This window comes from Athene noctua, chromosome 24 (genome assembly GCF_965140245.1).
Source record: "Athene noctua chromosome 24, bAthNoc1.hap1.1, whole genome shotgun sequence".
NCBI lineage: Eukaryota > Metazoa > Chordata > Aves > Strigiformes > Strigidae > Athene > Athene noctua.
The window spans coordinates 7,538,369-7,557,161 of NC_134060.1; the positions used below are offsets into that span (position 1 = coordinate 7,538,369).

Below are 18,793 nucleotides of genomic sequence, written 5' to 3' on the forward strand. Positions count from 1 at the left end.
TCCTGCTCCCAGGGCTTGACAGGGGGCAGAAGGGACATGGTCACCCAAGCAGGGCTGCTCCGGACCCTCATCACCCCCAACATCACCGGCAGCTCTGGCTGAGCCGTGCACGTGGCCCTACACGAGGGCAGTTGGTCGCAGGGCTGGGACCCCCCCAGCTCTGCAGTCCTGGGGAGCCATCAGCGACACAAATCTCCCCGTCCCCTGACAGCACCACCACCCCCCTCACGCCCTGGCACCACGGCAATCACCCAGGGACACTCCCTCCATCCCTCACATCCCTGCCCATTGCCTAGAAACAGCCAAACCTGCTCCCACCCCCAGGCACCCCCAGTACCCCACGGATTGAGCCTGGTGGCATCGCTCCCGTGTCCCAAAGCCCCTCTTTTTTTTGCCCCCCTGTCATTTTGCGGCTGCTTTCCTCCCTAGCAGCGGGAGGGGGGGGATCTTTCCTGCATCCGTCTGGCAGCTAAGCCCCTGTCGCCACGGGGGCATTAGCACCAGAGCTGCAGGGAGCTCCCCGGGGAGAAGTAAGTGGATCAAAGGGTTTTAGCAGCAGACGGCTCCCAGACAGATCTGGATCGTCTTCAAGGCGGCCACTTGCGGCTACAAATGCACTTTCTGCCTGCAGCTCCCCAGCCAAAAGTTTCACACCGGCTTTATTGCGTTTAACCCCTCGCTGCTCCCGGCCTTGCAGGCGCTTGGGGCCAGGAGCTCCCGGCCCCACAGCTGGATCCTGGATGGATGGAGTCTCGACCCCCCCCGGGTCACTCAGCCCTGCAGGAATGGCTGGAGGGATCGGGGTGCCATGTGCTTGAAAAGACAGGGTGTCCTGAGCCAGGCAGCGAAACGACCCCCTTGCTGGTCCTGCTCACCCCAGCATCCCTGGAGGAAGGCGAGGAGGAAGCTGAGGCACATGGCCTGGGGAGCAGTGGGGGGGCAGCAACACTCCCAGGGGCACACACACCAACCCACTCCTCCATCCCCTGTCCGTGCCGCCCCCCAAACCCCTGGAGCAGGTGGCAGGTGACAGACACCCGTCTGTCCCACCCCGCCACCCCAGTCAGCCTGCCCCCCCTTTATGGCACCCCCAAAGCCAGCCGGTGCTTGCCAGGCAGCGTGGCAGGGAGACGGGGCAGGGAGAGGCTTTGTTGGAGTAATGCTGCTATGAATTATTCAGAGCGTGAGGATAATTATAGGAGCCCCCTGGTTCTGCTCGATCTCCGCAGGCAGGAGCAGGATTTGTGCCATGGAGAGGGCTGGGGGCAGGGAGAGGGGACCCGGGGACCAAGGCCATCACCGGCCCCGTCTCCCTGGGGCTGTGCCGTCATGGGGTGCCCCAGTGAGGCAAGAGGGGACCCTGAGCAGCCTCTCCTCTGCTGAGGAGCCACCTGTGGGTCTTGGCTGGGGTGGGCGGGCATGGGGTTGTGCCACAGACCCCTGCAGCTGCGTACTTGCTGGGGCCTTGCTGGTTAAACTGGGAGCTTTGGGGAGCCAGGCTGGCCCCACTGCAAGCACTGCCCGTCCCATGTCTCCCCTTGCTGCTCCATGTCTCTGCTTATCGACCCGTGGTGGTGCAGCACCCCGCACTTCCCACCTCTGCAGCCCACATTCCATAGTCCCATACCCCAAAACTCCCAGCACTCCATCCCAGTCTTCCCACAGCGCCGTACCCCACAACTCCCCATCTCGTTTCCCAAACCTCAGCTGTGGGGTGACCCCTCCGAGTCCTGCACAGGCATCGAGACATGTCCCTGTCTCCCAGGGATGGGCAGCAGGACAGGCACAGAAGCACCTGCCAGGACCCTGCTGCACATTCCGGGGGTCCCCACCTCAAAGCCCACAGCCGCCACCGCAAGCCCAGCACGGGGCTGCTGCTGCCACAAGCCCTACGGCCTCACAGCCGGCTCGGGGGCCTGGCAGCTCCCCTGTACAGCCGCTTCTTGGCTGGCGCGCTCAGGCTCCAGGACGGAGGGAAAACAAGAGGGGGTCAGCCAAAAAATACACACGAGGGGTGAGCGGATCCCACCACCGGGATCCCAGCACTGCCTGGCCGTGAATGGGGCACGGGAAACCTCAGCCAGACGGTCCCAGTGCATGGGAGGACACCTAAGGACACGCTGCTTGGAAGCCAGGGGATGTTGTGTGGGTACCGGGGGGGCCATGCCTGGTGCCACCCACCAGCACGGGGTGGGGGGCATGCGTGTGCCCTGCGGTGCTGTCCTGGCAGCAGCGGGGAGGTGGCTGGACCACCTCTGAGCAAGCATCTCGCTGGCACAGCATGTGAGGAGGGGCCCATCCTGCAGCTCCAGAGGGGTCTGAGGCGGCACCTCCTCGCCGCGTCCCGGGGGTGAGGCAGACCCCACGGCGTGGCTGGGTTAGCTCCCCTCAGCCCGGCATCTGACGCACCCGTCTGGCATTTCCTCATTACACTGAGGGCTGCTGTTCGCTGCGTGCGTTTGCCACAGCGTTGTCAGCGGTGGAAAAAAACTATTTTGCAGGCTTGGCAGCGCGCGGTGGGAAAGCAGGGTGAGCAGGAGTGCTCTCCAAACATCCATCACACCAATGTGGGCCAGGATGCAGAAGTGTGCTGGGGACCCCCACCCCATGACAGCAGAGGGTGGTCCCCAAGGGACAGCACTGCACCCCCAGACCCAAGGGGGTGCACATCTCAACTGCTCATGCTGGCATGCCACGCAGCGAGGGGGGACAGAGGTTCCCCCCCAGCTCATCAGCCCCCCAGTGACATCCCGTAACCCCCAGAGCACAGAGGGGTCGTGGAGGCAGAGCCAAGCACACCGGGGCTCACGGGCATTGTCACCCAGGTACAGCAGCCTGGCAAGATGGAGCTTCCCAGTGTTCAGGGTGTACTGGGCCAACTGGGACTCCCACAGAAAGGCAGGTGGCAGCGCCCAAGCTGTGACTTCAAGGTCACCTTACTGAGGACCAGATGTGTGGGGCAGGGGGCCGGCAGCTCTGGGAAAAGCCGAGCCCATGGTGCAGTGTGTGAGGGCACCCTCCTGCCTGCTCCTTCTCCCAGCAGCCCCAGGTTAGCAGGGGGGGCACAATAGGTATGGGGTGGGCTGGGTGGGGGGTGAGAGGGCGGTGGGGTGTGGGTACAGGGTGTCCAGCAAGCACAGGTGGGTTTCTGGGTGTGCAGGTTCAGGGTATGGGATGCACGGGGGGATTCAAGGTACGGGGTGCACAGCGGGAAGGGGTTTGCAGAAAGCACTGTCTGCGTGGCAGTCTGGGCAGGTGGGGTAGAGGGTGCAGAGTTTGGGGTGCAGGGTTTGGGATGGAGAGTTTGGGGTGCAGGGTTTGGGGTGCAGGATGCAGGGAGCAGAGTTTAGGACACACAGTGCAGGGTGGAGGGTGCAGGTTCTGGGGTGCAGAGTGTGGGGTGCAGGGTACAGGCTTTGGGGAGCAGAGTGGGTGGTGGCAGGTGCAGGTTTTGGGGTGCGGAGCACAGGGTGGTGGCCTGGCACGGTGCAGCACTTCAGGGAGGTTCATGCCGACGCGGGACCCTGCGTGCCTCGGGCTGACATTCCTGCCGCTCCCACCTACGCCCAGCAGCCACCCCACACCCCGGCCTCCCCGCTCCGCCTCGGCGCTCCTCGGGGCCGCGGCTGACCAGGCCTGCCCCGGCCGTGCCCGGGCAGGCTGCGCTCCCCCTGCCAACCCTGCCGGCTGTGGGCCAAGCCTGGCACAGCTCCCCATCCCCGCTGCACCCGTCCCAGCACCCTGCGCGGAGCCCAGGCACGTCTCCAGCTGCCTGGCATCGTGCCTTCACCCCAGCCCCTGCCCCATTCCCACCTGCCTGCCTGCCTCTGCCCTCCAGGGCTGCCCGTGGGGCGTGTGCCCAGCCCTGTTGCCTGTTGGAGCCCTGTGGGCCGCAGGCAGCTGCCTGGAAGCGAGGCATGTCGGGCACAACTGCAAGGATGTGGTGGGTCCCAGGGCTGGCATGGCGCAGGGTGGGCAATGGCTGGTCCCCACGCGCGGGCAGAACCACCGCTCAGCCTCTGCACCGGGGCCAAAGGCAATCACAGGGAGGAAATACAGCATCCTGCATCCCGCCACTTGGTACCCACAGCCCCGGGAACACGCTGCGGAAGGCATCAGCCAGGGGCTGCTGTCATGCTTCTCAGATTTGCCTTAAAAATATGAAATCCAGCAGGAAGTGGAGCAGCCCCCCAGACCCCATTGCCCCCCATCACGGGCAGCCAAGCCCCTGCCTTTCGCCCAGGCGTAGGTGAGCACAGATGAGTCGCGCTCCGCTGCCACACACACACATTCACCACCCGGTGTCCCGCAAGAAATCAAAACAACGGGACCTGCAATTAATACCTGTGATAGAATAGAGCTGATTATAATTGGCACGATAATTGCGTTACACCTAGGGAAGGGTATAAGCAGAAAGCCCTGCAAAAGAGACTCTTTGTCTTTGCTTTTTTGTTTTCTCTCCAGCTCACAGGTAATAGCCAGGAACGGGCAAACCCTCTTTTAATGGACTCTTAACAATGCTGTAATTTCCCTTTGCAGGGAAAGTTTTCCAAACAGTCAAAGATTCAAAACAAAGCAATGATTGTTCCTATTAGCATTAAATTCTACTCTGGGAGAGAGAATAAATCAAGCAAGGGGATTCAATTCAAAACAGAACTATAAAAAATCCAATAATGATTTTTTAATATTAATAAGAAAAATATATTGTTATGCACCCTTAGCATTTAAACTTCTAATCCAATCAGCGCAAAGTGCAGAGATAAATCACAGCCGCAGAGGAGAAGGGAACAACCATCAAGCAGGCAGCAATAAAATGCTGTCTTACATCCCTGGGACAGGCATAGGTTTGACAGTCTCAAAAAAAAAAAAGCCAAAATTTATGAGCCTGTCGCTCCACAAGCTTGTTAATTCCTTCCCTGCATCCTCGCACGCGCCCTCCACCTGGGGCAGGGAGGGTGCGAGGGCCGGCTGCCGGCCAGGCAAGTTGCAGGCAGGGGGTGACAGCAGGCATCCTGCCTGCCTGAACCCACCGGCGTTGCGGAGCTGGGGACTTGCCCTTCTTCATCCTGCTTAAACCTGCTCCCGGCAGCCGTCGGCTCCCAGCAGCTCCGGCTGGCTCTGCAGAAGGACAGGCTGGTCGCCAGGATGGAGCCAGCAGACCCGCCGCTAAAGGAGGTCACAAGTGTGGTCACAAGTGTGGTCCCAAGCACCGTCCCAATCGTGGTCTCCCCACCTCCTCCATCCTTAGAGGTTGTGTGTTTCCGATCCCGCGCTACCGAACACATCCGAGAGCCTGGGCAGGCTCTAGGGATGCTCGAAACCTCAGCACACACTTATGCGCTCCCCGCTCCCACCAGCAGCACAGACGCCAGCCAGTGGTACCCACATGGCCCCCCGGCCCCCCTCTGCTCCCCATGCCACGGGTCTGCACAGTCAGAGCAGCAAAGCATGAGACCCTGTAACCCCCCTGCGGAGCCGGCCGCCCCACTGGGCGAGGAGATACCCCCACTTTGCCAGGGTCACAGTCCAGGAATAATGTCAGTAAGGCTCCCCCCACGGCTCATGCCGCGCCATCCCTGTTGAACTCATTACAGGTAACGGCCCTGCAATTCACCCCCCTGATTTATCGGCTCCAGCAGACGATGCGCTGCCACAGGGGCCAGTGACGAGCCCAGACGAGCAGCAAAATGCCACAAAACGCAGCCAGAGCATCTCAGCTCTCCCCAGGTCCCCCCAAACCCCGAATCTTCGCACTCCTGCAGAAAGCAGCTACATTCAAGGGGAGGGAAATGCCAAACCACGGCAGGAGGAAGGAGGAGCAGCAAAGCACCTGCAGCTGGCGGTCCCGGCCATGCGACGGCTGAGGACAAAAGACATCTCAGCCATGCGGGGAGTTCCCGGCCGTCTGGCAAATTGCTGACGCCACGAACCAGGGCGAGAGGGCATTTGGGGACAGGGGGACGGACACGCTGATCCTACTTGGGAGCGCCCTGAGGTTTCATTCCCGCTGGCTCCCAGCGGCACTGATCCTGGAGGGGGCTGATGAGGGGGCAAAGGATTAATTACAGCTATTACAGGTTCAAACCTGTGGAGCATTTCTGCTTCACTTTCGCTTCGGATGGTTTGGGCAGAGGGTTGGGGAGCCGCTGCCAGGCTTGTCCCCACGCTCCCCACCTTGGCACCACTTGGGTCTCACACAGCCAGCGACATCCTCTCTCAGGGCAGCAAATCTGCTCCCCGAGGAGTAGAAAGCACCCCAGCCCTCCTGGCAATTTGCAACATGTTTTAAGGAAAAAAAAAAAAAAAAAAAAAAAAAGAGGTGATCCAACCCTGCACCTGGGTTTTGGACCTAAAAGCAGCACTAGGAGCACATCCCACCATCCCCACACTGCCCTGCCGTCCCTGCCAGCCTGGCTGCTGGAGGAGATGCCAGCGGTCCCTGGGGTGGCACAGCCACCAGCACACGGAGCCGTTACTGGAAGGGGCTTGGGGACCTCGGAGAGTGAGCAGTGTCACCACTCAGGGCACCTCCAGGCTTTCCCACCGCACTCCGAGCAGCATCTGGCTCCCTGGCACGCAGCGCCCATCCCCGGCACCATCCCTCGGGGCCCTCGGCAGCGCCAAGGCCGAGCACGGAGCTGGCACGGCCCGCGAATGCCCGTCTCCTCTGTACCCCGGGGCTGGCCCCGGCTGCAGCCTCCTCCCAGTCCCGCAGGAGAGGAGCCAGACACCCTGGGAGACACAAAGGCTGCCCCGGGGAGGGAAGGGCGTCTGGCAGCGCCAGGCTGCCCCGTGCTGGGCCGCGGGGAAGGGGGTGGCCTTCCAGGGGGGAACCCAGAGCCCGCCCGGGGGTGCCAGCATGGAGTGGGCAAGCAAAGGGGGGGTTTGAGGAGGGGGTGGTTTGAACTTTTGAACCGGCAGGCAGGAGATCAGTGCATTACCTTAACGCGAGTTAAAAATAACCGTCTCGTCTCTTGAAATGAGCCTGTCTGCAATTACAGCTTGGCATGTCTGCTCCAGAGCGTCCCCGGGCTGGCACCGCGCCAGGTGGCAGGCGGCTCCGAACAACCCTCGCCTTTCTTCTCTTCCTTGGGGTTGGCTTTTTTTCTTTGTTTTTTTTCGGTTGGGTTTTTTTGGTTTGTTTTTTTTTTTTTTTCCCCCCCCCTTCCCAGCAAATCAAAGGTGGCTGCTCGGCGCCTTGGCTCGGGCTCCCCCCCCCCACCCCACCCACCGAGCCACAGCCACATCTTCAAAAGCACCCGGCCCCCGCGGTACCCACCGCCCCACAGCAAGGCCATGTTGTGCCCCCCCGCTCCCCAAGGACAGGGGGGACGCTGCCCCCGGCCCATGCTCCCAGGAGGGCCGTGTAGGGGCACCAGCCAGCCCGAGGCGCGTTCGAGGGTCCTTCCCCGCGCTGCCCTTGCGCACCCGACGCGCATCTGTCTGCAACGTGTGGGCGCGAGCGCACGTGGGAGCGCACACGGGCAGCCGGCACACGTGCGTCGTGTGTGCACGCGCCGCGCCCGAACGCACCCGCACAGGCGTGCGAGGGAACACGTGCAAATTCAGACGTGCGCGCACAGGCGGTGGGTGCCCTGCGGCGTCACTGCCTGCAGCTCCCCGCGCTCTGCCCAGCCCCGCGGGCAGGCTCAGGCAAGGGTTTGCCTGCACCAGGGTATCCAGGTGGCAGAGACGTTGCCCCCCATGTGCCAGCACCCCACTGTCAGTTTGGGAATCCTCCTCTGCCCCCCAAGCCCCAGGGGAGCAGTGAGCCAGGCTCACAAGTGGCGGGTACAACGTGCCATCAACCCAGTGTCCGTGCCCACAGGGCCAGGAGGCAGAACAGCCCAGGAGCCTCCCCGCTGCCCAGCCCTGGCACAGCACACAGCCCCGACGGGCACAACACAGGGTGGCAGGGGGGTGCTGTGGAAGGGAAGGATGAGCCCCCTCCTTAAAACAGTAGGCACCAGCCATGCAGACCCCAACGTCACCCCGTCCTGCTGCTAACCTCCCGGGGGCAGCCCCTGCTGCTGCCCCCCACCCCACAGGATAGCAGCGGTCCTGGGGGGGGCTGGACACCCCACAGCCAGACCCATAGCAGGCGGCAGCTCAGGATGCTCTGGCATGCTGGAGCATCCCCTCTGGGAAGGAAAGGACCAGCCTGCTTTGGGGGTCCCCACACCCCCTCCCAGCGCCGGCTGCCTCCTCCTCCCCGCGGCGGGTGAAAGCAAGCTTTGTGCCGGGGCTTTCAGTTCTGGCTGGCGCCCAGCCAAGGCACCACATAATAATGAACAGATGCTGTCCAAAATGAGCTTCAGCGGCAGACAGGCGAGCCTCTCCGCGTGTCCTTCCGTAACCCAAAGTGCCTTTCACCTCAGCTCTAATCAGGCACCTTCAGCAGGAGACAGGAGCCGACGGGAAGTGTCGGGCTAATTAAAAGTAATGCAATCGGGGAGTGGCGAGCCCACCACCGGTGGGTGTGGGAAGGCGGGGGGGAAGGCAGCTGCCTCCCCGCAGGCAGGGCCGCGGTGCATTGGGGTGGCAGGGCAAGGAGGAGACTCCATAGCCAGCTCCAGAGCAACCCCATGGAAGACCCAAGGGCACGGAGACAGCGGGGCTTGGGGTGGACCCCGGGGATGGTGGGGGCAGCCTAAAGGCTGGGGGTCCAACCATGCCCAGACCCCGCTGCAGCGGTGGGGAGCGGGGATTCATCCCCTTCCTGCGTGCTGCCTCTGCGAGGACACAGTGGTGAGAGGTGTCCAACCCTCTCCCTAAGCCCAGGGGATCTCCCACTGCCGGCAGCATCCCAGCGAGGATCCCACCGGGATGGGAAGCCAGGCCAAGGAGCTCCAGCTCGCTCCCACATCACACCTGGCTCAACCCAACGGGGGCATAACGTCCCTGGGAAATATCTGTGAGGCTTTTTAACTACGAAGTCAAACACCACAAAATTCATTTCTCAGCCCAGGATGCTGGTCCTCCCATCACAGCACTGGGCAAGCGGGAGGGAGGGATGCGCACAGGGACCCGCACGTGGGGATGGACGGAGATAACGCCCGGCTGCGAGCGCTCTTCTAGTCCACAGGATCTTAACTGTAGTTTATATTCCAGCGGTTATTAAAAATAAAGGGGGGGAGTGGGGGGAAAAGCTAAGAGCAGAGCAAGCTGTTCATTTGGAGCCTTTCCCTTGGGTTTAATAAAGCCCCACTCACTGCTGTAGTATCATTTTTATGCTATCATAAAGCTGGACCATTTAGCAGGTTTGTGTTACTTCAGCAGTTAGCGCTGCATGAAAAGCGATTCCAGAAGAAGGGGGGGGGGGGGAGGAAAATTAGAAGAAAGATGAAAACCTCCAAAAGGAGAGAGAAAAATGAGGCAGGAAGGAGGAAAGGAGCCTGAGGGATTCCTCACAGCCATGCCGCCAGCAGCACCGGAGCACATCACGGCAGCTCGGCGGGAAGCAAGCGGCTCTCTCATCCCTGCGTGAAGTTGGGGACAGGCAAGGAGTCCCCTGCTCCAGCCCCGGGACGCTGAAGGCTCGGGTACCCCCGCCCAGCATCCCAGGGGACCCCACCTGTGCTGTGGGAAAGGGGTGGGGGGGGATCCCCTGACATCAGGGGGACCCCCAGGGGTATTACACCTGTGGGGACCAAAAAGCTGGGGCGGCTTATCCGGGGGCTGTTGGGGGATGAAGCAGAAGGGTTTCCCTGAGGCGAAGGAGCTGGTGGCTCCTCCCGGGCCTGTCTGTCCCCGGGGACAGCCGGGCTCTTCTGGGCAGCTCTCCGGAGAGCATCGGGCTCTCCACGCTGCTGGAAAAAATCTCCATATATGGAGAGGATGGGGAGCCATGCGCCGAGCTGAGCTGAGCCAAACCGCCCCAATGGGGGCCCTGAGCGGGCAGCCCCACGCTCAGCCCTGTGCCCCGGGGCCGTGCCCTCTGCCAAGCCCCCCAGGCCGGGTGGCACACACAGCTCTAATCCCAGGGCAAATGGGAACGAGCCCACTGTGCGCCCCCAGAACCTTGTCACCCCCACAGCCGTGTCATGCCATCCTTCCCGTAACCCGCTGCCACCGCCCCACGGCACCACCTGCTCCCTCGCTAGCACCCAGGCTGCCCTCCGCGAGGGGAAAGTCTCCCCCATTAGTCCCAGGTGCTGGTTTCCAGCCTCTCCAGCCACACTGGGCAACAGCCCAGGCAGATGCACTAGCCCCCATGAAAGAGGGGAAGGGCAGGGGCTGGGGCAGCATCAGCGACAGAGCACGCAGTGCCAGGAGCAGCCCCTCTAAAGGATGCTCCTGCCGTGCCCAGCGGGGTTGTGCTCCAGGACAGGGCCATGGCTCTGCCCCCTGGCAGTAGCTCCAGCATCTCCACACCCAGCAGGGAGGTGAAGCACGCCAGTACACCCCAAACCCTTGGGCTGCAAGAGGCACTCAGACTATGCTACCACCTAAACACCCTTTCCACCCATTTTTCTCCCCAATTCATTTCCATCCTGCCCTGAAAGGGGAAGGTGGCATTTGGCGCGGGGGGGGGTGGGGGGGGGGTGTGTCTCTTCAGGGTGCTCCCAGCTCCCATGGGCCAGCAGGACCCGGTGGCCCCGGTCCCCCACGCTGGGAGCAGCCGCCACACTACCAACCCAGCAATATAAAGGAGGAGGAGGTGTAGGGGAGGGCTGGGAAATTAAGGTTTTCAGCGCTGTCAGAGCTGCATCAAACAGGCATCCACCAGCTGATTGCTTGATTGTTATATTTTGGATGTCAAACCGGAGCAAGCAGAAACCTTTAAAATGCATCAGTGCCGCTGCCTTTTTGACGGAGGGTGTTGGTTTCCCATTAACAAGTGGAAAGCGTGAGCTGGAGCAGAAAACTTCAAGCGCTTTGGAATTGATAAAATAACAACTCCCTAATTAAGCAGAACTGTCAGTCAACGGGCGCCTGCTGCCCTGCATCGGGAAGCAGCAGCAGCAGCTCCCAGTGCAGGAGCTCAACGTGCCAGCCCAGTCTGCTGCAGCACAGGACACACACACTCCGGGGGGGCAGCGGCCAGAGCATCCCCTCCCCTCCCCATTAGACAGGGCTGGGTCCTGGTCCCGATGCTGAGCACAGCCGAGGTGTTTAGAGACTGTGCCTCAGTTTACCTCAGCATAAAACCAAGTAATGCAACACGCAGCTTGGCAGGGAAGGAGAGGCCTGACCCCAAAATGCACCCCATGCTGGCATCCTTCCCCTCCGAGAGATAATGGATGTGGGAAAGGGTCCTGCTGGGAAAGTCCCCCAGTGCCAGAGCTGGGGGGGGGGAGGTTTGGGGAAGTCTTGCCAGACCACCAGCGGCACAGCCAGCACCCTGTGGGGGTTGCCATGCCCTCAGCCGGGCTCCCAGCCCTTCGCCGTCCTGCTCCTCCCAGCGTGGGGAGGCTGCGAAGGAGCTAATTAAAGGAGCAGCCCATTACCCGAGACCCCCCTCCGACACTGCTGTGCTGGGTAATGAAACGCTTTAAATCCGCCATGCTTCTCCCAGGCCTGGGGCAGGAGGGACGTGGCATCTCCAGTCGCTCTTTAATAAGCCGCCAGCAGCTCGTTACCACAAAATTGACTGCCCAGCGCTCTGGGTGCTCCCTCCGCACCACCAGCTGCCAACCGGCCCGGGGAGGGATGAGCAGGGGCACCCAGGGGGTCTGGGGCAGGGGACAGCCAGGAGGGACATGGGGAAAGTGTTTGACCCCTGACATACTGGTGTCCAAGAAGACTGCCAAGCAAAGGGGGTCTCTGCACGCTGCTTCTCACCCCGGGCTCTTGCCAGCCCTCGCACTGCCAGCCCCACTGGGGATCAGGCACCTGCAGCATCAGGACAGGCCCCAGGGTACCCTGCCCTGCCCTGCCCGCTGTGTAGGCAGGTCAGGCAGGGCGTTTTGCTGGGCAGCCCTAGGCCTGCCCGTCTGCCCCGTGACCAGCCCGAGCTCTTGGCCGGGCCGGGAGGTTTAAGCCACAGTGTCAACGCATGGGGGGCTGCCAGGAGAGAGCAGGCAGCAGCGGCACAGCCCGGGCAGCAGAGCCGCCTGCCCACAGCCCAGGGGAAAGTAGGCAGAGCCACGACGGAGCCATTCTGACCCGGAGATGGGCCAGGAAGGTGGAGAGCACCCCATGCCAGGGTGCACCCAGGGGAGCCCACCTGAGCAAGCAGCCCCTGCAAATGCCCCTTCGTGCCCAACAGCTGCTGGACCCCGAGCCTGTCCTCCCCCCTCGCACATCACGCAACACAAAGTCTCCAGGGGTGCAGCCCCCTCGAGAAAGCCACCAACCCCCACGCTGGGTTACAGGGCTCCACTGGTAGCACCCTGGGCAGTGCTGGTATGGGGACACGGACAGGCACCGCTCCTACCCCAGGGGACAAGGGACACCAGGAAGGGTGTGGGGGGCAAAGGGCTGAACAACCCACATTGCTCCCACACACTCCCTGGTGGAGGCTGTGCCAGGAGAAGGTGTTGGCCCTCCTGTGGCCCTGGGGACCCCAAGGGTGACAGCTGACACAGGGAAAGGCCACTCCTGCTTTCCCGGGAAGATGCCCTCGAGGGTCGCCTCTGCCAGGATTGATGCGAGCAGGCAACGCTGCCGTCACAGCCTGTCCTTGCCCAGGGGCCAAAAGCCAGTGCCAGCATAGGCGGGACGGGAAGCCTGTGCCACCTTGTACACCCGCACAGACACACCCGCGTGTTGCCACTGTCCCCTGTGCAAGCCCTGTCATGCCCAGAAAGGACACGAGTCACTCTTCCATCCCGCGCAAGCCATGGGTGGATCAAACCCCAGCACTCGCCTGTGACAAGGGTGGCTGCTGGCCCTGCCATCCCCAGCCAGGGTCCTTCCCACCCCAGGAGGGCTTTTCTCGATGGCTTTGGCTCGTGTGCCAGTGCGAGGAGACATGAGCATCCCCCCCTTCCCTGCTCCTGCCTGGCCACGGCTCTGTCCCCTCACCCTCATTGCCCCGGGCTGCCCTTCAGGGACACCCGGCTGGGGGGGGTCCCCAAGCGTCCCACACCCTGGTGACACACACACAGCTGCCTGGGAATCCCTTCGCTCCTCATTCCAGCCCTCCCAGCCACTGGTCCAGAGCCCTGACAAACCTTCTCAGCACGTCCCCAGAGCCCATCGGTGTGCACCTTCCACTGTTCCCCACGGGTCCAAGACTTGGGGAGAACCTTCTCCCCCAGTGTGTGCCCAGGGCCATGCAGGTCTTGTCGCGGGTGGAGGTTTGAGCGGCCTCCACGCAACCGCCGCTTCCTGTCACCTCCACAGCCCCCAACATCCTCCCTGGTGAATCTCCGCACTGGGGGGGCACCAGCTGCCCCCTGCCCACCCGTCACGAGTGGGGCAAGGCAGGGAGGATGCCCAGCCTCCGCGCAACACCAGCTCCCATGGCCCGGCCACGGGTGCCGCAGACAGACGGAGTCTGGCCTCCCTGCCCCAAAAGAGCCCCGTTTGCAACCAAGAAGGAACCCCCACAGCAGGCCGGGTCCGGCCACCTCCGACAGAGCCAGGGCACGCGGTGCCAGGACCGCAGGCTGGTATGAAAGCCCCTGAAGCCTCCTTACACACTAATCACACTGGAGGTGACAGGGCTTAGGGGAGGGCTTAAGAGAAACCGTCTCCTTTTTACTGACACCATCTGGACACAGGCGATCTGATCTCTTTCCCCTTCCCAGCGCGGAGCCCGGCGAGCGACACCCGGAGGGGCAGGGGCCGGTGTGACCCCCCCCACCCCGGGACCTGGCACCTGTCGAGCCCTCGCCCGGTGCCAGGGTGGCCGGTGCAATGTGTCCCCAGCTCGCACCAAGCGTGAGGGGCATTACTGCCCGCGCCAGGGATTTCTAACAAGCCCCCGGTGCCAGGCGGGAGCAGAGCTGGGGAAAGCCAGCGTGGAGCCGCGGGGGCCGTGTGCTGCCGACGTGGCCCCCCCGGGAGGGGGACGCGGCCCCCCCGGGAGGGGGACGCGGCCCTGGGGAAGGCGGTGGCTGAGACAGGGGAGACGCACTGGGTGACAGCCAGTCCGGAGACACCTGTTTGGGGACAGCCCTGCCTCCGGCTGTCCTCCCGGGCACACCGCTGGCACTCAGGGCCCACAGGCGGGGACAGGCAGGACTGTCATTCACCGTACCCCGACACTCGCACGCCAGCGGGAGAGCCGGCCGTGGCCACCCTGCCCACTGCGGCCACCCTGCCCGCCGCCATCCCCTCTCCGTGCCGTCCCGCGGGGACGATGGCGGCACGGCGCCCTGGCTCTGCCGTACCACCCAGACCCAGGCCAGCGGGTGAACCGGGGACAAGCTCAGACCGGCTCCAACGAGCGACACCACGAGGCACCGACTCTCCCCAAAACTTGACCGAGCCCTTATCCCCCCAGCCGTGAGGAAAGCGGGGATCCCCCAACCCCCCTCTCCCAGGCAGGGACAAGCTCTGGCTGCCCCGGGGGAAGCACCTTTGGGGAGCCTTGGGGAGCAGGGGGGAAAGTTGCGGTGGGGTTTGGGTCGGGGGGGTCAGGTACCTTCCAGCCGGCGGAGCTGTTGCTGTCTCCTTTATCCTTAAAGTAGGGGACGTATCGCACCATCCAGTCGTAGATCTGGGAGAGGGTGAGGCGCTTCTCGGGCGAGCTCTCGATGGCTTTGGTGATGAGGTCGGCGTAGGAGAGGTTGCCCCAGGCGTTCCTCCGGGAGGTCTTGGCCTTGCGGAGCTGCCCGACGTCCGCGCCGGGGGGCGGCAGGGAGGCGGCGGCGGCGGCTCTGCGCTCCGCCGGGGCCGCCGCGTTCTCGGCTCCCTCCCCGCCGCCGGCCGCCAGCGCCGGGGGTCCTCCCGCCGCGCCCCCATCCTCCTCCTCCGCCGCGAAGTCGGGGTGGGGGAGAGGCCAAGTGCAGGACCGGGGCCGGCTCTGCGGCTCGAAATCCGGGTCGATCTCCACCTGATGCGCCTGGAGCTTTTCTTCCATGGTCCCCTCCCCGCCGCTCCCACCCCCCCACCCCCCGCCAACAACCCCCTCCCCGGAGTTACGGTCGGTTTCCACCAAAAAAAAAAACAAAAACCCCACAGACAAAAACAAAAAAAAAAAAACACCAAAAAACCCCAAAACACGAGAGGGAGAGGAGTGCGAAGAAGGGCTCCAAGCTCGGATGGAAGGGGAGAAGGGAAGGAGGAGCCGCTCCGTGCGCCCGGGTCCTGGCGGGGCGCAGCCCGAAGTCCGGCGGAGCTCTAGGAGGCGGCTCTGCCCGGCTCCGCGCCGGGGAGCGGGAGGCTAACGGGAGAGACGAGCCGGGGGGGACGCTGCATATTCATCGGTCGCCTCTCCAGCCCCGGGCGAGACGCGGGGGTTGGTTTTTGGTTTGGTTTTGATTTTGTTTTGGTTTTTTTTGTTGTTGGTTTTTTTTGTTTGGTTTTTTTTTGTTTGTTTTTACCAGCCGCGGAGCTCCGGAGTCGTTCCCGGCACGATGGCCAGCGGGGCGGCAGCGGGCGGGCTGGGCTCGGGGGCTGCCGCATCCATCGGCGGAGGCTGCACCGGGCTGGCGGCGCGGTCAGACAGCAACAGATGAACCGGAGCGACCGGCGGCGGCGGGCGGCATCCTCGGCCGGGGACCGGCGTACTCCGGAGCCGGGCGGCGGGGGGCACCTGGGCGGGGAGAAGCGGGATGGAGGTGGCGGGGATGAGGAGGAGGAGGAGGAGGGGGGGGGGGGGGAGGAGGAGGAGGAAGGGGTGGGGGAAGCTTTTGGCACGGCGGACGCGCAGCCTCCCCCTCCGGGGCGGCTCGGGGCCGCGGCGGGCGGCCCGGCGCTAAGTCCGGCGGCGCGGCGGAGCCATGCTGGCGGGAGGCACGCACCTGACAGCGCCGGGCGAGGGCGGCGGCGGGCGGGCGGCGGGCGGGCGGCTCCCCGCCCCTACGCCCCCCCGCTCCGTTTCAGCGGCCGCGCACCTGCCCGCCGCCGCCGCCGCCGCCGCGCTGCCGCCACGGCGCGGGCAGGCCACATGCTGGGGCGGCCGCCGTTCAGTGCGTTCGTTCCCTCGTTCCTTCTCTCGCTCCTTCCCTCCCTCCGCCGCTCCCGTCCCCGACTGCGGGCGCCGCCGTGACACAGGGGGAGGGCCCGGAGGGGCGGGAGGAGGGCGGGGGAGGGGAGTGCCCCAGCGCCGCGCGGGGCAGCGGCGGGGCGGGACGGAGCGGGACGGCCGCGCTCCCCCCCCCCCGCCCGCCCTTCGCACCCCCCCCTGCCCCGGGCCGCCGACCCCCGGCAGCGGCGGCGGCCCCACGTGCGCCCCGGGCGCCCCCCATTGTTGCTCCGAGCCGCCGCCGCCGCCTCATTGGCGGGTGGTGCCCGACGGACCCGCCCCCCCCGCCCGCCCATTGGCGCGGCGCCGGCGGGACGCTCCGCGGAGGGGAGGGGGGGATTGGGGGGGGCGGCCCCTCCCCGCGGGTGACGTCAGAGGTACCGGCTGCATCCGCGCGTCACCCCGGGCAACGCCGCCGCCGCGGCCGGGCGGGGACACGCCCCTTTACTACGGGCCACGCCCCCCGCCTGCCGGGACACGCCCCCTCCGGCGCGGACGGGGAGACCCCCGCCAGTCGGCCCCGCCCCCAAGGCGCACAGCCCCGCCCCTCCCAAGGACACGCCCCCACCGCGCAAGCCCCGCCCCACTACCCCCGCCCTGCGGTGGCTGCGCCCAGGTCGGGGGGGGCCGTGGCCGTGGCCGTGGCCGTGGAGCCGGCCCTGCCCCGCGCTCCCGCAGCCCCCCGGCCCCGCTCCCTGCCCCGCTGCCGGCGGGGCCCGTGCCTCCCCGCCAGTGTCGCCGCAGCGGTCTGTGGTGGCAGCGAGGTCAGACCCACGGAGCCCACCCGTGGGGCGGATGCCTGCAGCCCCCCTGCTCCGTGCTGGGCCCGCCGCGGCCGGAGGGCAGCTCCGGACCCCGCAGCCTGGCCCAGCGGCGCTGAGGATGCTGCCCTGCCCGTCTGCACCCACCCCTCCGCACCCTGGGGCAAGGCTCACCCCTCCCCTCGCACCCACGGGGGTACAAACGTCTCCACACGAGCATCTCTCACCCTGCACCCACTGGGGACAGGGGTGTCCGCAGCAGCCATGTGTCCCCCACCCTTGCTGTCCTGCCCATCACATAGGCAGGCCGACCCCCCTGCATCCCTCCCGCCTGCCCCACGCTGTTACCTTCCCCACAGGAGTCCCAGCCCTCATCCCCTGCCACCCCTCGCTGGCCCTGGGGACCCTGTCACCCAGCACCCTGGATGGCTGCGGGGCTTTGTCACCCTTGCTGCTACCAGCTGTGCCTGTAAGAGTGTCTTGAATGCCACACTCACAGGCAACACTTTTCCTGCAATCCCATTCCTTGTCCGAGGGGATGGATTAAGGTTACCCAAGCAACTATGAAGCTGAAGGTTCCAGCCTTGAAGTGCTTGGCCTGACAGCTCTAATAATATAATAAAGTATAATATAATATAATTAACATAATATAATATAAATAATACAATGTGCAGGAGGGACTTGACAAGTGCTCTGTTTCACATAACCTGCGAGCGGTAGCGGTGGTTGCAGATGTCCCAGCTGTCCCTGGAGCCACGTCCCAGCTATCTGGGGACTGAGGTGTGGCGTTCTCCAACCCTCTGCCACGCAGACGGGGACGCTGGCCCAAGCCCCAGATCCACTGGTTCAGCTGGTCAGGTGGGCCGTGCCTTGGCCTGCCTGGCTGTGGCTGCACGGGGTGTGCGGTGCTGGAGCAGCCTTGGACAGAGCTGAGCCCAAAATCCCCCCTGACCCTACAGATCCCAGGGTAGAGTCAGCCTCCTCATCACCCTGTGCCTCCCTCCTCCCCAGAGCGCTTCTCCTGGGACCTACCTCAAATTTCTCTTGCTATGCTTTACATCCACAGTCTCCTTTCCCTACCCCGAGGGCCGATGGGCAGGATTGTTCCCTTCTCTCGGCAGCCTTTTGCCCACTTGGAGCCCAGCAGCGTTTCTTTCCTCAGTCTTGCCTTTATTAGTCAAAACTCTCCCACAATTCTCACCTGCTCTTTCAGCCTTGTTTTTTCCAGCCCAGGCTCAGCTCCCTGTGCCGAGCTGAGCAGGAGGGTCCCAGCCTGCACACCCCTTCCTGTGCTGCTCCAGTGGGTGCCTCTCCCTGCCCAGTGCTGCTCGGTTTCCCCAGCAGCACGTCTCCTTCCCCGCTGCAGCGGGTCCGACTCCCTGTGATCCCCCTCAGCCGCCTCATCCCCTTGGGTGACAGCCTCAGACCTCCCTGCCCGCGCTGCCAGGTCACCCCTGTGCTCTATCAATACCCAGTGCTGCAGGAACATGATGGCCTTGCTCACCTGCTGCCTCAGTTTCCCCACCTGTAAAGCAGTATTCACCCTTGCAGACAAGGGTGGCCGCTGGTAGTGAGGTGGCAGGCAGGTATTAGATGGCTTCGTGGCTCCTTGCACCTAAAAGCAACAAAATCTGCCCAGTACTCCCATCCCTGGCTTGCCCAGGGTCTCATCCCTGGCCTCCTCACCCAGCCCCGAGGGTGTGGAGCAGCATGTTTCTGGGTGCACGTGGCCCCATCCAGGGCACCTGCAGGTCTGGGGTGCACGGAGGTGGGTGTTCAGCCCTCGACCCCGCAGCAGCAGCGCGGGGCTGGCTTCCAGCATCACCTTCCCAAGCACCTGGTTAATTATCACTTAACCGCCTGGCACCAGGCAGGAGCATCTCTATTAAGCCAGCTGCACGCTGCCACCAGCCCCGTTAAGCAGCAGGCCTTGCTGCTCAGCCATTGCTTT

General features: G+C 64.2%; 1 protein-coding gene across 1 annotated transcript in view; it reads right to left on the bottom strand.

The window, feature by feature from the left end:
• FOXO6 (forkhead box O6) overlaps window positions 1-16,096 on the bottom strand; it is a 40,168-nt gene extending 24,072 nt beyond the window's left edge. The window contains exons 1-2 of the mRNA XM_074926092.1: window positions 15,858-16,096; window positions 14,537-15,649 (exon numbers count right to left, since the gene is read on the bottom strand). Coding sequence (XP_074782193.1) covers window positions 14,537-14,974 — 438 coding nt within the window. The 5' untranslated portion in view covers window positions 14,975-15,649; window positions 15,858-16,096. The remainder of the gene's footprint in view (window positions 1-14,536; window positions 15,650-15,857) is intronic.
• Between the last annotated feature and the right edge of the window lie 2,697 nt (window positions 16,097-18,793).